Source organism: Doryrhamphus excisus, linkage group LG13 (genome assembly GCF_037039965.1).
Source record: "Doryrhamphus excisus strain RoL-2023G ecotype Guam linkage group LG13, RoL_Dexc_Guam_v1.1, whole genome shotgun sequence".
NCBI classification, from domain to species: Eukaryota; Metazoa; Chordata; class Actinopteri; order Syngnathiformes; family Syngnathidae; genus Doryrhamphus; species Doryrhamphus excisus.
The window spans coordinates 15,422,806-15,443,687 of record NC_136369.1 but is presented as its reverse complement, the minus strand read 5'-3'; the positions used below and the strand labels follow the sequence as shown (position 1 = coordinate 15,443,687).

Sequence of the window (20,882 nt, the reverse complement as noted above, 5' to 3'; positions counted from 1 at the left end):
CAATTATTATTTTGATGATTATTATTATTATTTGATGAATATAAAATGACAGCATATTGTTCCTTTTAAAGGGGAAATGAAATGATGAATTTAGGAACAATTGCAGGAACAATGTATTTGCTTCCAGTTTCCTGTTTCTAGTATCTTTTTTCAGTAACACTAGTGATTTTGTTTCACTTGACCCTTTATGAGTTTATTCACAGTTTTCCCAGATAGTTCCCAGGCACGATTCCCGTCTGCCCGTGTCCCTCCACCGTCCACCAGCCATCCTCTCCTCTCTCCAGGACCTGAACCACATCACCTCTGCAGATGGTCAGCTCATCTGCCACCTGAGTATTCCATTCAGATGATGAAACAAGGTTGAGACCAACAAGATTAAAAAGTATCTTCTCTAACAAATATAACTTATAGTGATAACCTGTGCAGTGTAGTTATAAAGCACGATGTAGGTGTCCGTGTCCAATGTTGGCAGTGATGCGTATGACCCATCTGACATCTCAGCTGAAGGTAGGACGTCACATAGTAGCACATGTTTAATCAATTGCAGCATTGTGGCGCTAATGAAGACATACATTTAATGTACTAATATAAACGTTTGAATAGCATTTGACTTACCTTCCCCGCTAGATGGGAGTTTTTGAGGACCGTTTCTCTCCACAGAACCTCCCAGTAGAGGATCAGAGCACCTGGAATAAACCAGAAGACCAAGTTAAGAATTCAGTATGTTAACCATCAATTTGTTTGGGACGCACCTCCTCAGGACATCTTCTGCTGGGTGGGCTTGGCCATTTCCATCCATTGGGTAATAGCTCTCAAATACAATAGGCTCTGTCAGAGGAAATCTTCTTTCGTTACCAGGGTTTCATTCAATTCATCTGTACTGTATATACACCCTGATATCCAGATCTGTATAAAGGTTCCAAGCTAGAAATGTATTGTCACTTTTCACAGTTTTAAATCTCTATTGCATGAGGTTTTATAGAAGGGTGGTGTATTATCCTATAGGAATTGTAAAATGTTTGTGCACAACTGGATAAAAGTTCATTTTAAGGTATTTCCCACCATCTGAGACAGTCAGCTGTTGGAATGAAAGCTGTTTTTTTTTTGGTAAAGTCTGCCCGTGCATGCGTGGGTTTTCTCCTGGTACTCCGGTTTCCACCCACATTCCAAAAACATGCTAGGTTAATTGGCGACTCCAAATTGTCCATAGGTATGAATGTGAGTGTGAATGGTTGTTTGTCTATATGTGCCCTGTGATTGGCTGGCGACCAGTCCAGGGTGTACCCCGCCTCTCGCCCGAAGACAGCTGGGATAGGCTCCAGCACCCCCGCGACCCTTGTGAGGAAAAAGCGGTAGAAAATGAATGAATGAATTATATTCACTTTTTCTTTATAACAGTCTGCTTTGCATTGGTGCTAACAGATGCAGTAACCCACTGATTCCTGCAGATGGAGCTGCAATGTGAAAAAAGCTTCCCGTGTGTGGCAGTTGTCAGCCGCTTTATAAGGCACGTGACTACCACTTGGTCATACAGACATTATTTTTTGGCCTTGGTGGAGGTAATATTTGGTCATATATTTAGGTTATGTAAGAAATAAAAGTATCAAAGTTCACCTGGTGGATGCCAACCAGTCCTTTTCATCTCAATGAAACAATTGTTGTCAGTGGTGATGTCACAGTGTTCCAGGTGCTTCCTCACCTCCTCATAGAACTGATTTGACAAAGCGACCATCCATTAGAATATATGTGTTACATCATTGAAATGTGTTGGTTGTCAACACGCATTAACTACACAAATAAAGATAATGTAAGATTGCCTCGTCGTCTTTGACACACTGCATGGAGACGTGATTGCAGTGGTCCCACAGGGTGCACCTGAGCATGTTAATTCGATTGGTTTCCAGCTGCTGGAACACCTGCAACATATCAGCATAAAAGTCCGTGTTCCACTTTTAGCTGACTGACTGCACATGACTCGTATTTCCCCTCCTGTAGGCGGAATTGTGTCCGCAAAGAGGAAGTGGTGTGACTTCTTATGACTGTGTGTAAGAGTTGTGTTACCTCACACGTGCTTCTGTGTGTTTCCTCCCAGTCCTGGCGAACGCTTTCCAGCAGGGTGATGTTGGTTAAGTATAACCTCTCTGTCAAAAGGTCAGGGAGTCATTACATGTATATACAAGTACTATACACAAAAACTAATTGTTGCGGTGTAACACTGGATTTTACCTGCTTCACATACTGACTGTCTGCATTGTTTGGCCCTGTGGCGTACCTGTCAAATAGATGTTGACATTTCACTGTATGTACTACAAATAGATTTTATAACTTATGATAAAATGCATTTTATTGAATACATGCAGTCTGAACAGTAGCACTACTGCTATGGATGGGCATGATCAATTGTTTAGCTTTCACTCTCAAACTAGTATGCGGTCAGCTATGGGAAATGAGCTACAGACATAATGCTTCCTCTATTCTGCTCAACACTGGCATGGAAACAGGAGTTCAAAACATGCTGCAAAGATTCTGCCATTACAAATATTATATAAGAATGTCAATAGATTAATCAAGTGTTCATTTTTCAAGGAACTTAGTCAAATTCCCATCCCTAGTGTCAACACAAAGTATGTGATCACGGATCACTGTGTCAACAGCAGTGACAAATATACTCATTTCAAGTAAGTGTACACTTAAAATTATATCATTTGAGCTCAGAATTTTACTTGTTTCGTTGATATATAATGCATCGCCAATAAAATTTATATGTCCTAATTTTTAAAATTATTTTGTTGTTTGTTTCTGAAGAAAATTAATGTTGATTGTTCATTGGTTAAATATTTTTTCAGTGTACCTTTTCTCCTTGTTTGGCTGCAATGGCTGCCTTTGTCGTATGTTCAGCCTCATCCGCCTCCTTGCATCTCACCTCATAGTTCTTCTTTGACTGTAGAAAGACAAAGAAAAGATGGCAAGAATAACTATAGAAAAGTTATAAATTAGTTTCCAATAATATAATTAGGAATTTCGTACTTCGTTCCATAGGTATTTTTACGTTTAGGCGCGAACCGGAAGTAGTTCGCTTTGAGTTTCCGGTTTGGCCGCTCACATCGGTTTGAAAGTGTGTCAGGAATAATAATACTTGGTGTTGGTGTAATTAAACAATTGTTTCCTACCAAAGGAATGTTTTTTCATTTTGTACGTCACAAGAAAGTAGCAAATACAAGGGCTCCCAGCTATACATGAGTTTTATCGACGATGGTAGCAAATATAATGGCTCCCAGCTATACATGAGTTCTACCGGAAGTTCGGTTGTCTAAAAATTACGACGAAACGGTAAGAAAACAATCTATGATTTTATGATCATCATAGCTTCGGGTGTGGGTGGAAAACCGTGATAGTAATAAACTTTGATGTCTGTTGTGGGTCTTACTCATGTTAGCAAACATAGCAAAGCGCTAGCTAACAGTGGTAAACAACAGCAGTATGTTAACAGAGAAAAATCATACCACAGTGCTGACAAATACTATTGGAGTTAGTTTTGATGGATGAATCTTTGATAGCATAGCGAATTTTTGCACAAAGTCATATCGTCCGTTGGGGTTAACAGGTGGTTCAACGTCATTACATGTCAAAGCACAGTGCAGTCTAAACATGCCATTAGCGCAGTCTATCAGAATGCATTATGTTGCATTCAAGACTACTGGAAAGTTGGAAATTTCATACTTGTAGTTCAAGATCCGACCTCATAGAATTCCCGCCTCAATAAGCTTATTGACAATGTATAATTTCAGTACTGCTGATCAAATTTATGGCAACCTCGATTATTTTAACAATATGTTCCAGATAGCGTTATACAGATAAGATGTTGATGACAAGTGCCACCATCTTTTGGTGGTGGAGTTAGATTTGTCTGAATAATCTCGCCTTTGACATTCTTGCAAACATCAAGAAATTTGGTGTGAAAAGTAGTAGCCAAATCACAAAATAATGTAGTCATTTGACATGGCTTCAGCATCATAACAGTTGTGTTAATTGTTTTATTAATACCTCCATGGTTTTCCTGAACATAGACAATTTTTTCTTCTGCACCTTCTCCATGATGCTTTCAAACTGTGAGGAGAGACATTTGAAGGGTTTTATGAGAGAATGTTAGTGTGCAGTAGATCTGTGCTAGATATCACAATATCACCTATATTATACAGCATAATAATGATAATTCATTACGATGCCAGGTTGCATACGTTATTGTCACGTACCTTCTTTCTCTGCTCTTTCTGTCGCTCCCTGAATGCCTCAATCTTTTTCACCTCCTCTTTAATTGCCTCTGACAGTTGAATGTGAAAGAGTCCCATGTTCTCCATCTCTGCAGTCATAAACATCACACACTGTGTATCATAGTGGATTCTTAAATAGCATGAAATAGAATAAGCTTTATTGAAATATTCCTTCAAAAAGTATCATTATATTTACATAGCTGCAGAGGGTCCCAGGTGCTGATTTGCCGTAAAGTACTTATTTAAGCAGAGAGGTCTTTATTGGTACAAATGTGCTATTGATGAATAATATCTGCTTGTGTATTGCAGAAGTTTAAGTCTACACAGGATAGTACGTGTCACATTAACCATTTCTTGAGTCCTTCTTGGTTCCTGTACTTAGAAACGGAAGTAATAGTTTCTGCAATGTCACATACAGTAGATGTGTGTTACAGCAGAGATAATAATGTACTGTTTTTTTAAAAAAAGATATCCACATACAGCCATATTTTACATAGAACATGCTGCTTGGTCCTATGATGTTGCATATAGTATCTCACAAAAGTGAGTGCTACCCACAGATTTCAGCAATGTGTAACCTTTTTATTTTTATATATTGTCAAGGGACAATAATATAGAAATAAAAATTGGATATAAAGTATAGCAACTTGCAAGTTTGTATACCACTATGGCAGCTTGTAGAGGCATGGGCTGTGCACGGTGCCATAACCTTATGGTACCAAACTTATTAAAATAAGTTTGCTTTCTCGTCCGCAACCGTGCACTGTTCTGTTGCCCTACCACTCAAATTCATTCATCCTGGCTGCAAACCTGACTCTCTGGGGTTTGTTTTTGGCCTTGAAGGAGAAGCTGACTGGTCGCATAATCATTTCCTTACATTGTCTTGGGCCATTTTTGATACAGTATACATACAATATACAATATACAATATGCATACAAGTAATGGTTTTGATCAGCATATGACGCAACTGTCAAGGCAACAATGTGCACCAAAGGCAAGTATTTCGTTTTTTTTTTGGTGGTAAAAACAATCTTGACATGATTACTACAACTGGGATTTGCAGAATGCTTCCAGCGGCCACAATGAAGCCGCAATGGATCGAAGTGTGAGCCGCATCAGTTTGTTTCAGTGGATTAATGGAAGAACTGGATTCCTGCCATTATTGGGGGAAATACAGCATTCTGCAGTCCGATGTACTTACGTGTTTTTAATTGCTGGAAGGAGGCTTTCAAAGTGCTGCATTGGGCATAAATAAATAAATAAATAAATATATATATATATTGTTAGTTGTCACAGTCAAAAACACTATGATGTTTTGGAAATGTTCAATTACAACAATACCTGATTTCTGCATGTCCTCCAGCTTTACGGGCAATGCTCACCATTTCCCTGCCATACTTTTCCTCTGCTGCTGCCCTGTTTATTACAGACAATTATAAAACACTACAGTGGAAAAAGCCTGAAACCCTTTTAAAACTTTTTTTTTTAGAAAAACAATTTATCTTGGGCACTAGGCCTGGAATGATAATAATTAAATGAATCAAACCATAAATGAAAGCGGGTTCACTCTGTGCATTGGTTTGAGGACCTTGGCGTGTTTGTTCCATAGAACATGAATGGAGTAAGTTTTGTGTAACATTGTAGATATTACATTAGTAGATTTTATATTTTTTCATTGTACTTTTCTCAAAAGTAATGTTAAACTGCATTTGCAACCAAAATACTGAGCATAGCATTAAATGAGTTAATCAACTTTTGTTATATGTTCTGCTATCATTGTGTACCTCATTCTTAAAAGTTCTTCCACATCTTTGCACATTTGTCTTCCATCTCGTAAACGTTGCACCATAGCCTCATAGCCAGCGTGGCAGGTAAAATCTGACCCCTACGTGTGGAGAAGAAGACACATGCACTTGCTTAAGGACCATGCAATGACAAGTATTACTCAGCAACTATTGCAACACATTCTTGAGCCAATTCTGCATCCTCCATTGGGTGCAGAAAATGCAGAACTTTAGAGCAGTAGTTCTCAATAATTTTTTGTCATGCCCCACCCCCAATACCCCCCGCCCCCACACACAATTTTAAATACTATTGAGAAACTGATATCTATTTATTTATGTATCGTACAGACTGAACTTGAAACTGAAGCAGTCAATAATCAATTGTTTGCTTTTTTTGTTTCAAACGTGTGGTCACTACCTTTAATTCTCAATACTTCCAAACATGAAACACAGCAGCGACTTACCCAGAAAGCATCTCTGAACATCAAACACGTCATCTTCTATAGTTCCTTGATTATGATGTGAAGACAATAAACAACTTTGTAGCTCTAAGTAAGATGATTTAAGATCAGCAGGATCTCCGTCTGAACTCAACTCCCTGACTTACCAGCGAGTCATTTTGAAGAAGGAAGAGCTTCTGTCCCCACGATGTCACTGACCACGTGTTTACAGCAACCACACTTGATGCAAATATTAACCCTCCAGGAGATAAGCTACATACTGTACATAATACAGTACCTGTAAATAGAGGAGTGCTCTTTAAGAGGATGTTATGAGTATGCTGTTGAATGATGACGTGCTTATTGCATTCATTCATTCATTCATTTTCTACCGCTTATCCTCATTAGGTTTGTGGAGGGTGCTGGAGCCTATCCCAGCTGTCTTCGGGCGAGAGGCGGGGTGCACCCTGGACTGGTCACCAGCCAATCACTGGGAACATATAGACAAACAACCATTCACACTCACATTCATACCTATGGACAATTTCATTCATTCATTCATTTTATACCACTTTTCCTCATGAGGGTCGCGGAGGGTGCTGGAGCCTATCCCAGCGGAGTACCCGGAGAAAACCCACGCATGCACGGGGAGAACATGCAAACTCCACACAGAGATGGCCGAGGGTGGAATTGAATTCCGGTTTCTTATCTGTGAGGCCTGCGCGCTAACCACCTGTCCGCCGTGCAGTCTGCTTACTGCATTCATTCATTCATTTTCTACCTCTTATCCTCACGAGGGTCGCGGGTGGTGCTGGAGCCTATTCCAGGTGTCTTCAGGCGAGCGGCGGGGTACACCCTGGACTGGTGGCCAGCCAATCACAGGGCACATATAGACAAACAACCATTCACACTCACATTCATACCTATGGACAATTTGGAGTCGCCAATTAACCTAGCATGTTTTTGGAATGTGGGAGGAAACCGGAGTACCCGAAGAAAACCCACGCTTGCACGGGGAGAACATGCAAACTCCACACAGAGATGGCCGAGGGTGGTATTGAACTCCGGTCTCCTAGCTGTGAGGCCTGCGCGAAAACCACTCGTGCAGCCTGCTTACTGCATAGTAAACCAAATTTGCATTTGTTCTCCAGTTTCATCAGTGTACTACCTGTATTTTACATTTTTCGAGCACCTTCACCATATTGCAATTAAATGATAACTAAGATGCACATTCTACTTAAGCATACATCTAAAAGGTTGTGTTCCATTTATGGCCACAAGAGGGAGCCACAGACCTGTCTTAAGAACTTCATGAAGCTTTCCTGAAGTCAGTAGTAGCTGTGTGCTTGGTGAGATTGTCACGTTGGTATTAGCCCAAATCAGTTCACCCGCTTGGGATGAACTGATGACGCCTGGGGTGTCTCTATGAGGGGACACATGACTGAGCATACAGAAGCTTTTTATTGATTTTCAAATTGAGTAGAGGGACAGACTGAGGTGTCTCTCAGCAGCCACTCAGTAGTGAAGTGTGAAAGACCGAGGCATCACGCACACCTCAGGACATGTCCACCAAGCAGTACGAACCATTCAAGGCCGACTGAGGTTAAATTCAAAGTTTCCCCTGTCATTATTGATTTGTATATGATTTCATTGTACTGATTTTGACTGGATTAGATCTAATTCCATATATATTAAGGTTAGAGCAGTAATAACTGCAGATGCCACGAGACACTCACTTCATGAGAACAGACGATACATGTGATTGGTAATGGTAATGGTAATGGTTTTATTTCATTTGAACATGCATCAGATTACAATTGAGGGAATTGAATGCATCCCATAATCAGTTCACAGTTCCACATGTCCAAAAGGAGTAGGAAGAAGCAAAGCTTATTAAATCCTACCCCTCCATCTGGTACTTTTACAATCAGTAACTGTTACATTTGTTCACTTCCTGCTTTCCATAATACAGTTTTTTCTTTTAATTTAAATTTAAATTAAAAAAAACCTTAAATTTAAATTTAAATTAAAAAAAAAAAACCTTAAAATTAAAATTTAAATCCTGCTTTCCATAATACAGTATTATGGAAAGCAGGAATTTAAATGAAATAAAACCCTTAAATTTAAATTCTGCTTTCCATAATACAGTTTAAGTTTTTTTAATTAATAAATTTTAATTAAAATTCTAATTTAAATTACAATTAAAATTAGTAAATGTTTTTTAATTTTAATTTTAATTTTAATTTTAATTTTAATTTTAATTTTAATTTTAATTTTAATTTTAATTTTAATTTTAATTTTAATTTTAATTTTAATTTTTTTTAATTTACCGTGGTGACGTTAGGTTTCATGTTTCATGTTGGACGTTGGATATCAGTGGATACCTGTGCGTGGATGTATTTTCTCCGGGTAGTCTGATTTCCTGGAGACTCCTGGTCTCCAGGAAAAAAATAAAAAATTATATAAAAAAAAAAATGAAAATTAAAATTTGAAAATTGAAAATTTAAATTTTAAATTTTAATTTTTCAGACTACCCGGAGAAAATACATCCACACACGGGTATCCACTGATATCCAACGTCCAACGTGAAACCTAACGTCACGATGGTACATCACAGACGTGTTTACATGGTGGTGAATACAGCCGATCCCGATTCCTGAAGATGGGATCGGGTCATCCCTAGTTCAAAGTAAATATCCAACATTTACTGGTAGCCTTGTCCTCACAAGCCCTACGAGTTGCCTTGCAGGTTTCCACATGGAACTTCTGCTGCGACTCGCTGGCCTTTGCTGTGACCCTGTTTGAGGCCTCTAATGGAGGGGACAAGCTTTGGGAATCAGCTGTGTACTCCAAGCGCCTGAGTGCATACACACACACACTTCAGGCTTGTATCCCCCTCACACTCCCTGGAGTGGCAGTTATTGAACTGTGACAAACGAGCCGTGTCAGAGCAGCCCCCCCACCTGGAGAATTGGCTAAATGACCTTTCCATTACAAAAACCACTGCTGGAAAACTCCCCGCCCGAGCCTTCCCTCGATAGAGTATACCCACACAGCCCCACCGGTGTCAGAAGTACTGCCATTCTTCCACAGACTTTATTTTATTTGAGTTATTTCACATTGTAGCCTGCAGAAACCAAGCTGTCCTATTGATTTGTGTCCACGACCACGTTTATGTGATGATGGAGACGGTGTGTGCATATGGGCGTGTGTGTTTTTTCACACTCTCTCCATCTTCAAGCCCTGCTAATCCCCCGTAGACCCGCGGCACCAGCCCAAATCTCACCAGACACTTTAAGGGGTCTGTGAGGGAGGGGGAAGAAGAGCATGAGAAAGAGGAAGAGTCGATAGGAAGGATATAGTTCAGGTTAAATCGGAACTGAATAACGCTTTAACTTCCTCTGACGTTTGGACGTTTGGAATTCTTTGCAGCGCGACCTTGGCCACACTTAGTGAGAACCTGCTGGAAAGTTGAAAGATGGCCGTCTAATGATGCGTACTTGCTGCCGAGGTCATCTGTAGTCGCTGTCATAATACAGCTGAAAGGCAACAGCTGAAGGAGGAGGAGGAGGAGGAGTAAGAGGAGGAGTACCGCTATGACCCCAGAGAGCGGGTCCGCGGCCTCTCTCACGTTTGATCCAGGCTTGGCTCGAAAATGAAACATTGGCGACCTTAATCATCTTAGTGCCGGAGGATATACCTTTATTCATTTCATCGTCATGTTTGTGTTGTTTGGTCTAGAGCAGGGGTCTCAAACACGCGGCCCGCGGGCCAGATGTGGCCCGCAGGACACTAGTTTGAGGACCCCACCTTGATATGAAAGTTTAATGTTAGTGCGGCCCGCGCAAGTTTGATATGGATGCTGTATGGTATCATGTACCCAGAAAAAATTATTAAAAGGTTAAATAACTGTTAATAGTTATCCTCCTTACTCGTGTGGAAGTGGTACGTTTTTGGCTATTTAAGTTTAAAGGAAATAACTTGAAGGCTACCGTTTAGGTTGCTAGCTCTCTAGTTTGCGAGTTAGCATGTGTCTCAAGACCCTGCAGTTGCGCAATATGTTGTAAATAAAAAGAGTATAAATGTGACTATAGTCGTGTTTTGTCATGTCTACAGGGCTCTAATAATGCTTTGTTCATTTTAATCTGAAAAAAAAATTTGTTTACCCACCAACTATATGTGGTTTCTTAAGTTTTTATGATTTGCCGTTTTATTATTATTATTATATTTATTTATTTATTACTGATTGATTGATTTTCTTTATTCTTGATTTGTTTATTTATTTTTCATCTTATTTTGTGTAGAAAAATATTAATATAATATATTAAATAATATTAATTTAAATATATTAAATATATTAATATTAAATAATATTAATTAATATTAAATATTAATATAAGATATTTGAGAACAGTGGAATGTTTTATCAGAGCTTTTATTGTAGAAAATTGGAACCAAAGCAAAGTTTATTCAATTTTCTGTTTTGAATAAATGCGTTTTTTTTTGTTTTTTTTGGAAAACCTGATGCGGCCCAGTCTCGCCCAGACCCTAGCTCCAGTGGCCCCCAAGTAAATTGAGTTTGAGACCCCTGGTCTAAAGACAGTGCCACTAGTGGTAGCAGAGATACAGATGCTGGGGTTCTCATTGGGAGTGACCAGGATGGATAGGATCAGGAACAAGTATATCAGAGTGACACTTTTACTGTAAAATAATCTATGCTGTTAAAATAAATGTAAAAGGTAAAAAAGCCCGCTAAAGATGCCTGCTAGTAAATATATTGTAGTATTCATTTTCACACAGACCAGCACGGATGTTTTCATTATATTTTATTATCATTTTCAATATCGCTTCCCTATTTTTCTTTTTCTATCTCCTCCATCTTTCCTGCTGTCTCCTCTCCAACATCTTCATGTTTCTTTCTGGTTCTGGAAGTCTCTCGTGACCGGGCCTTTACCACATCGTGCGCTTGCTCGTGTGCCTTCATGCACAATTTTGTATGTGTGTGTGTGTTTGCACAGTCTGTGGGTGTGTTGTAAAGCCAGAAAGGAAAGAAGGCCTGCTAATTTGCTAAGTGGATTCATCCATCTGACAGAGGACAAAGATTCTGCTTGGCTTCACTCCTGTGATCCGGGCCCCCCACAAGGGGAGTCAAAGTGGTGCCCAGATGAGGGGTCAGCACACGTGGCCTCGAGGTGTGGCGCCGCTTTGTTGTTTCTCTTCAAAGAGTTGATCATTGATTTATTTTTTGTTTTTTTTTTCCTTTTTTTAAAAAAAAAAAAATAGATTTTCAGTATTTGTGTGGGCATCTTGTCACTATGCAAGTGTAGAGTGGCCTGTGATTTGGCACTGAGAAAACATTAGGTTAACTTGCCAATTAATGTGCATGTTAGGAATTAAATTTTAAGTTAAACGTGCATGTTTTGAGAACATAAGAATTATTATAATTACCATTACAATTGCAATATAAAATAAAAAATACAATATTTTATGTACTGTTTTTTGTATAATGATAATAATAATAATAATAATATATAATAATTATTTTGTATAATTCAAATAAAAAATTAAATAATTGAGAATTAACATTTTGCATCATTCCACTTGTTTTTACCACCTGCATACTGTACAGCAGGGGTCTCAAACACGTGACCCGCGGGCCAAATGTGGCCCGCAGGTCACTAGTTTGAGGACCCCACCTTGATATGAAAGTTTAATGTTAGTGCGGCCCGCGCAAGTTTGATATGGATGCTGTATGGTATCATGTACCCAGAAAAAATTATTACGTTTGATTAATGTTCATGTTAAAGGTTAAATAACTGTTAATAGTTATCCTCCCTATCCGTGTGGAAGTGGTAAGTTTTTGGCTATTTAAGTTTAAAGGAAATAACTTGAAGGCTACCGTTTAGGTCGCTAGCTCTCTAGTTTGCGAGTTAGCATGTGTCTCAAGACCCTGCAGTTGCGCAATATGTTGTCAATAAAAAGAGTATAAATGTGACTATAGTCGTGTTTTGTCATGTCTACAGGGCTCTAATAATGCTTTGTTCATTTTAATCTGAAAAAAATAATTTGTCTACCCACCAACTATATGTGGTTTCTTAAGTTTTTATTATTTGCCGTTTTATTATTATTATTATTATATTTATTTATTTATTACTGATTGATTGATTTTCTTTATTCTTGATTTGTTTATTTATTTTTCATCTTATTTTGTGCAGAAAAAAATATTAAGATATTTGAGAACAGTGGAATGTTTTATCAGAGCTTTTATTGTAGAAAATCGGAACCAAAGCACTGAAAAAGTTTGTATATTTTTCTGTTTTTAATAATTTTAATAATAATAATTTTAATAATGATATATATATATATTTTTTGGAAAACCTGATGCGGCCCAGCCTTGCCCAGACCCTAGCTCCAGCGGCCCCCAGGTAAATTGAGTCTGAGACCCCTGCTGTACAGTAACTACCTTAGATCAATACACTTATCCAACACCAGGTGGTGCTGTTGAGTCTCCAGCGCATCCTGCCTCCTGCGTCTCTTCATACACATTCCATTTATTTTCTGGTCAGTCTCACTCAAATTGATGAGGCCCTCAGACACAATTATCACCCGCCACGCACACACACGCTGGAAAAGTAGTGTTGACATCTTAAGAGGAGTTTTTCTTTGAAGCTGTTCAATTCCGTCGCTTTAAGGTTGGATATGTGGAACTCCAACTTTCTTTTGTGACCCATGCGGTCTGCCTTTGCGGCATAAAAGGTCACAAGTGTCCCCAAGCCAGACAGGATTGGTTAATTAAAGAGTTTTACACGGAACCTGTCCCCACTTCTATGCATGTGGAGAGGTCAGTTCACATTCTTTATCACTGAAGTTATCTTAAAGTGTGTACATATGTTTTTGCTCTCCCAATAAAAGGCTATCTATCAAATATTTTGCACCAAAGCCTTCAACCTAGACTGAACCTGCGGCACAGAGGTAATTTAGTGGTGCACGCATGTTTTATGTGGCAGTGCGTCTTTGATGTTGTGTTGCTACGATCTCGCCCGACATTTTATTGCCATGTTGAAACTGAGGACGGCACAGGTTGTGTTTTGTAGTAATAAAGACAGAGAGAGAGATGAGCCGAGGAGATTTTCCTTGCCTTTGTCGCCAAATCGCTTGCTCACGTGGGTTTCAGTTGTCTTAAATGTATGAGGAGCTTGGTTCTGAAGTGCGTTGAGATTATTTGATTCATTCTGTTCTAAATTGGCGCTATTAAAGTAAACTTGAAAGATGAATTGTTTTTGTTGTTGGCCTAACTTGTGCTTGTGGATGTTTTTTTTTAATCCTAATATATACGTAAATAAGGTGGTACCTCAGTTAACAGCCGTCCCGGTTAGCATGTTTTTTTTTTGGTAAAATTTTGCTTTGATTTGCATTCGCCTGCTTGGTTAGTGTCCAAAATGGTGTGTGATTTGTTTACACCGCCATCTTGGATCATTTGCCGAAGATGTAATATCGCGCAATGCCGTTGTTTATATCAGAGTTGGTGCTGCTACATGGTGCAAAAGCTCCAAATTTTATGGCTTAGGGAGAAGATGTCGTTATTTCAGAGTTAACAACACATCCCACATCCGTGTGGTGCTGCTTGTGTGTCTTTGACTAACATATGTTGCTATCTGCCGAACAGATCTGTTTCCAACAACATATATTTGAAGCCTAGGGTCCATTCTGCATTTAGAATTTGCAGTTGTTTGAAGTGGGACACAATTTACACAGTTCATAAAATCTCGAGCTCTCCCACCTCATACATGGGTGGACTCCGAGTGGAATTTAACATTATTCTTTTATGTATTTTACAGGAGTCAAATTTGACAGCAGCACTGTGTTTTTTGGGGTGAACATGTTGCTGTTACATGGTGGTTGTCCATTTTTTTTGGTCCAAAATGATGTCAAATGTAACTTTCTCTATAGTTCATGTTTTGTTTGCGACATTCTTTTTTTAAACAGACCTCACTATATAGATTTTTTTGTGACATGAATGCAGTAACACTTACAAAAAAGGGACTTCCCTCCAAGCACAATCTCCTCTCGTCCCCCAGTTTTGTTGTCCATTCTTTTGCCATTTGTTATCATTTTTGCATTATTACCTGCATGTAAAACTTGAATTATTGCATAAAATGTGTTTTGTGTTAAAATAGTTAGGTGTCAGATTTACATTATTTTATGTGGGGAAACTTGTCTTGGTTAGAGTCCGTTTTGGTTTGAGTTGGACCTTGTGGAATGGATGAATTATGTTAACCAAGTCACCACAATGTTGGATATTTACAGTAGGCTATATTCGAGATATGAGTTGATGTACTGAACATACATGTTAGACATTTTAAAGTAAAGTAGAGTACCACAAAAATTAAACTAAAACTGCTTTAGAACTGGCCAATTATTGACAATTGATTGCGTATTGATCACATGAGTTATGCAATATCTTGACATGAAGGTCAAAACCCAACATGCATTATCATGTATCTGTAACACCCTATTCTATATGAAAGTATTAAACAGTCATATGTGACGGGTAGGGTATATTCTATAGTTAGGATAATTAAGTGATATGCATCTGAAATATTGCCCTTTACTTACAGTACATTGCCTCCAAAACACGACTATCCAATGAAGCGTGACCAGACTACCAAACCACTTGAACCTCACAGTCGCGAGGACGTAAATGCCCCAAATCTCTATCTAATCTCTATTTCCGAACGATTAATTACCGTAAGTGCACGTGCGGCTCCAGGCAGGCGTGTTTGTTTATGCAGGCCCTGCCGGCCCCCAGGTATCGCCGTTACACTGGTGTTGTGCCGCGTGGCTGCGTGCATGATTATCGACCAGCGTGTCATGCAGGATAAGGCCCAGTGTGCCTCTGTTGACTGCTTTGCGGTCAGCGCTGCAGGGAGGCAGGCCCTGTGGTTAGCCTGCACGCAGACCAGGATGTGTAAGGGGAGCAGCTGTGTGTGTGTGTGTGTTTTCTTGCTCTGTGCCATCTCTGTCCGCTTTTATATTGTCTTTTTTCCTTGTAATGCAAGGCACCTGTAAACATATTACAGTATGGACTGTCCCGATTATTATTTAAAAAAAAAAAGTGTGTCATTCGTATAATTTTTAACCTTCCTCTTGTGTTAGCTTTCTGGTATCTCTTATGTTAACGGGTCAGTTTTGACCCATGTATTAAATCAGCTATAAAATACACTAAAAACAAAAGGTAATGTACCATCAAATTTGCTTCTCATGTCTTGGTTACCTTCTTCGGCTTCCTCATCCATGGAAATGTTGGTTTTAATACTTTTGGTGTAGGCATGTAGGCCTTTTTTTGTCACTATTTTGTTTTAGGGTGGTCTGGTCGCCAGCCAATCACAGGGCACATATAGACAAACAACCATTCACACTCACATTCATACCTATGGACAATTTGGAGTCGCCAGTTAACCTAGCATGTTTTTGGAATGTGGGAGGAAACCGGAGTACCCGGAGAAAAACCCACGCATGCACGGGGAGAACATGCAAACTCCGCACAGAGATGGCCGAGGGTGGACTTGAACCCTGGTTCTCCTCGCTGTGAGGTCTGCGCGCTAACCACTCGACCGCCGTGCTGCCCCAAAGAAAATCAATAAATGGATATTCTTGTCACTCATTTTGCAACTCAACGTGGAATAATAAAAATATGGCATGGTGATTAATCATGATTAATTAATTTGAAAAGGTAAAAAAAAAAAATCACACTAGTGGCTATAGTGACATCGTGCACCCTGGACAGCGATCAGACAAGAAAATGAATACTACTGTTGCGGCAGACAAGGCACTCACTCCAACATATTTGTCAGTGTCCCGATACTTTTGCGCACAAATGATATAAAGCAACACTTTTTTTACGTTACACCTTTTTGGAAATGCCTTAGGCTTAGCATGAGTGCTAATGGCTCTGCTGCGTGACAGGCTACACTTGCCAAATATGCAGCTCACCTTTTTGTTGTTATGATTCCTTACGGTCTCCCTCTTTATCGTATGATTGCATCCCTATTAGCATCCTCCTCCTGCGTAGTGACCACATACACAGAAGAACATCTAATGGACACCTCTTATAAACACTTTGAGATGCACTTTTGCCATGCCCTGATTCCCCCCCCCCCCTCCTCTTCCCTCCTTTGCCTGATGATAGAAGCCTTCCTGAGAGCTTCATCAATTCTTCATGGACCCCAGCTACTAAACACAAACAATATCTGACGGAGGTTTTGCCGCAGGCAAGCCCCAAGCACCCTAAACCTCCTCTCCCTGTGTACTTTCCCACTATGTTTGGCAAGCTCCACTGGTTCCCGTACAGCGACCGCAGAAACGGGGACATCGCATTCGACATCAAGTGGAGTGTTTGATGCGATGTATTTAACCTTGGCTGAGCTTGAGTCTTGTCAGAACAAGCCGCTATTGATTCTTTTGCCTTTTTATTAGTTTGGAGCGTTCACAAAACAATAAGCGTTACCATTTTTGTGGTAACAAGATCATTGCGGCTTGTTGCTATCAGATTGGAAATCAGTTTTACTTTTAATTAGGGCTGTCAAAAACAGCGCGTTAACGGCGGTGCCTAATTGATTTAATTCATTAGGTTAATTATTTTAGCATAATTGAAGCATATGCATCATTAGAAACCACAGCTCTCTGTTATGAAGGCAGACGGAAGCACAGTGTAGCTCCACACAGAATCTAACGCTCTTTTATCACTTTATTCTGACCTGAACACGCGGAACATCACAACAATATGTTTGTTATGTGTGTATGTGTGGTCTAAATAAACAGAAATGCAAAGAAAATTATTCATTTTCTACCGCTTATCCTCACAAGGGTGGCGGGGGGTGCTGGAGCCTATCCCAGCTTTCTTTGGGTGGTCTGGTCGCCCGCCAATCACAGGGCACATATAGACAAACAACCATTCACACTCACATTCATACCTATGGACAATTTGGAGTCGCCAATTAACCTAGCATGTTTTTGGAATGTGGGAGGAAGCGGGAGTACCCGGAGAAAAACCCACGCATGCATGGGGAGAACATGCAAACTCAACACAAAGATGTCCGTGGGTGGAATTGAACTCAAGTCTCCTAGCTGTGTGGCCTGCGCGCCAACCACTTGTCCACTGTGCAGCCCTGCAAAGAAAATCATTCATTCATTTTCTACCACTTATCCTCACAAGGGTCGCGGGTAGTGCTGGAGCCTATCTCAGCTGTCTTTGGGCGAGAGGCGGGGTACACCCTGGACTGGTCGCCAGCCAATCACAGGGCACATATAGACAAACAACCATTCACACTCACATTCATACCTACGGACAATTTGGAGTCGCCAATTAACCTAGCATGTTTTTGGAATGTGGGAGGAAACCGGAGTCCCCGGAGAAAACCCACGCATGCACGGGGAAAACGTGCAAACTCCACACAGAGATGGCTGAGGGTGGAATTGAACTCGGGTCTCCTAGCTGTGTGGCCTGTGCGCTAACCACTTGTACATTGTGCAGCCCTGCAATGAAAATCAATAAAGAGATATTCTTATCACTCACTTTGTAACTCAACGTGGAAGTACATATGGCATTGTGATTAATCATGATGAATTAATTTGAAAAGGTAAAAAAATAATAAAATTTCACACTAGTGGATATAGTGACATCGTGTCCCCTGGACAGCGATCAGACAAGAACAAGATGTCGGAGAAGATATGCGTTATGTTATTACTCACAGATTACATCAATATTGTGTAGTACGTAAAACAGCACCATCTAATGGTGGCATTGTGCAAAACATGTTGCCCAGTATCCATAATGTAGTGTGTTCATCTTTCAGTAGCCCACTTGTCATTAAGTAAAGAGCATTGTGGAGCTTTACCCCCAATTACCACTCCCCCTCAGCGCTCACATAAATCACACATTGTTGTCACACCTGATTTACTCTCTCTGGCCAGCCTCAACGGTGCCCACTCGGTCCTCATCTTCTCATGGAAAAGGGAGTAACTTTACCTGCCGACCCGTCCTGTTTCATATCGAGTGTAATCGCCGCTTTGATTGCAGGAAGTCGCAGTCAGAGAGCAACAATAGCCACCTGCTTATTCAAGCTGTTATGATCTTTTAATGGTCTTCCATTACTGCGCCGTTATCCTAAAAGCCACACTGTTGCAGTCTCCCCCTTTTTGATATCACTTTCATTAAAAGGCGGATAGCTCGCGGTTGGCGAATATAAGTCATTTGCTGAGTGTGTGTCTTGTGTGTGTGTGTATGTGTTTATAAAAGAGGACTGGCTGAGGTGCAGTGTATTTTTATCTGGAGCATCGATCTGTTTCATGCTCCCGTCTTTCTGCTTTTCTAGCTGTGGAAGACTTGACCTTCAGTGTGGGAGGTAGCACTCGGCCGTGTCGCACTCAAACACATACGAAGGCAGTCACAGTAGCACGCTAATAAAATACACCTGCATACATAAACATACAGATCTGGTATAATAGGAGAAAATATTATTAAGATTAAGATTCCTGGACATGCAAACTAATACTCATATGCACATATTGAAACTTCTAATGTCTCCCTCTAATTATGTTTTACAGTCTGGTATTCGACCTTTTGCTGACGCACAATGTAAACTTCGACGTATTTGCAATACTATGTGTATATTTTGGATATCTTGTATATATCTTGCTAAATTGTCTTTTTTTACTCTACTTTTTATATCCTTTTTTTTTAAACTTGACTACTGCACTGCTCTCCAATCTCGTTGTACATCTTGTATAATGACAATAAAGGTCATTCCATTCCATTCCATTCCATTTATATCTATTTTTTAAATCAGTATTCAGACAATAACTTAAGTAATACTGATTTCTTCCATTCATTTTCCATGCCATATGTCCTCATTGGGGTTACAGGGGCATGCTGGAGCCTATCCCAGCTGACTTTGAGTGAAAAGCGGGGTACATCCTGGACTGGTCGCCAGCCAATCAAGGGCACATATAGACAAACAACCATTCACACTCACATTCATACCTATGGACAATTTGGAGTAGTCAATTAGCCTAGCATGTTTTTGGAATGTGGGAGGAAACCGGAGTATCAGGAAAAAAACCCACACAGAGAGAACATGCAAACTGCACACAGAGATGCCCAAACAGAGATTCGAACCTCTTTTCCTGATCTGTTTTTGATCTGATATATGGGATATATAATGACAGATATTGTAATTTCCATATTAATATATATTTATTCATTCATTCATTCATTCATTTTCTGCCGCTTTTCCTCACGAGGGTCGCGGGGGGTGCTGGAGCCTATCCCAGCTGTCTTCGGGCGAGAGGCGGGGTACACCCTAGACTGGTGGCCAGCCAATCACAGGGCACATATAGACAAACAACCATTCACACTCACATTCATACCTATGGACAATTTGGAGTCGCCAATTAACCTAGCATGTTTTTGGAATGTGGGAGGAAACCGGAGTACCCGGAGAAAACCCACGCATGCACGGGGAGAACATGCAAACTCCACACAGAGATGGCCGAGGGTGAAGGGTGGAATTGAACCCTGGTCTCCTAGCTGTGAGGTCTGCGCGCTAACCACTCGACCGCTGTGCCGCCCCATATTAATATTAATATTAATTAATAAATTAATATTAATATTAATATCTGATCAACCTTCATGTGCAATATTAAGGGCTTTAAATGCAATATACTAAGTTTTATAAGAAGTATTTCCATAATGCCTCATATTAACTCTCTAACAAGATCTCAGTGTATAGACTGGTCATATATCTCATCTTGTTTCATATTATCTACATACTGTATTGTATATAACTCTGTTGATTTTGTTAATACTTGGGTTGTTTATATTGTTTATTTTTCTATATTGTGTATTTTGTACTGCTTAACTGATTCTGTACTCTTGCTGCTGTGCAATGCAAATTTCCCCACTGAGGGACGAATAAAGGCATATCTTAATCTTAATCTTAATCTTAAAGAAATTGTCTCAAAATCAAGTAATATCGTTTGTTATTTACATTAGCGATAACATTATTGCTACACGTGCGGTAGTAAAGTTCTATTCATTTACATACCAACTGCCAGCCTTACACTCACACCAGACACAGGGTTCACCTTTGTCGTCAGCACCATCTCAGACTGTGGAGGTTCGGCCTACAGTAAATCAGCCCTGCCTCCTGCAAAGGGGGTCTGTCTGCGAGTGTTTGTGTGTGTAGAAGATATTGTGTGTCTGAGTGTGTGTGTTCAAGAGTGAGGAGCCCACTTCTGTGTTTTTTTCTTTGTATGTGTGTGTGTGTGTGCAGGTCTCAGTAGCTGCTGGGCCCATGGATTGATGTCCGCTGCCTCCCCCTCGAGG

At 40.0% G+C, this 20,882-nt stretch overlaps 1 protein-coding gene across 1 annotated transcript; it reads right to left on the bottom strand.

Annotated features, from left to right (window-relative positions):
* Positions 1-108: 108 nt before the first annotated feature.
* On the bottom strand, positions 109-6,668 carry LOC131139651 (proline-serine-threonine phosphatase-interacting protein 1-like). Its single transcript, XM_058089446.2, has 15 exons — positions 6,521-6,668; positions 6,057-6,157; positions 5,614-5,688; positions 5,474-5,508; positions 4,254-4,360; positions 4,045-4,107; positions 2,852-2,941; positions 2,227-2,272; positions 2,062-2,141; positions 1,818-1,916; positions 1,615-1,711; positions 753-828; positions 616-686; positions 419-501; positions 109-329 (listed from the first exon to the last, which is right to left on the bottom strand). The coding sequence occupies exons 1-15, from the start codon at positions 6,551-6,553 to the stop codon at positions 198-200; spliced, it is 1,188 nt and encodes a 395-aa protein (XP_057945429.2). The 5' UTR covers positions 6,554-6,668; the 3' UTR covers positions 109-197.
* Between the last annotated feature and the right edge of the window lie 14,214 nt (positions 6,669-20,882).

Coding starts and splice junctions, on each gene's coding strand:
- LOC131139651 (XM_058089446.2), bottom strand. CDS start 6,553: ATGACGTGTTTGATGTTCAGAGATGCTTTCTGG. Junction 6,158..6,520: donor TGTTCAGAGATGCTTTCTGG/GTAAGTCGCTGC, acceptor CTCCACACGTAG/GGGTCAGATTTTACCTGCCA. Junction 2,942..4,044: donor TGTTCAGGAAAACCATGGAG/GTATTAATAAAA, acceptor GTCTTTCTACAG/TCAAAGAAGAACTATGAGGT.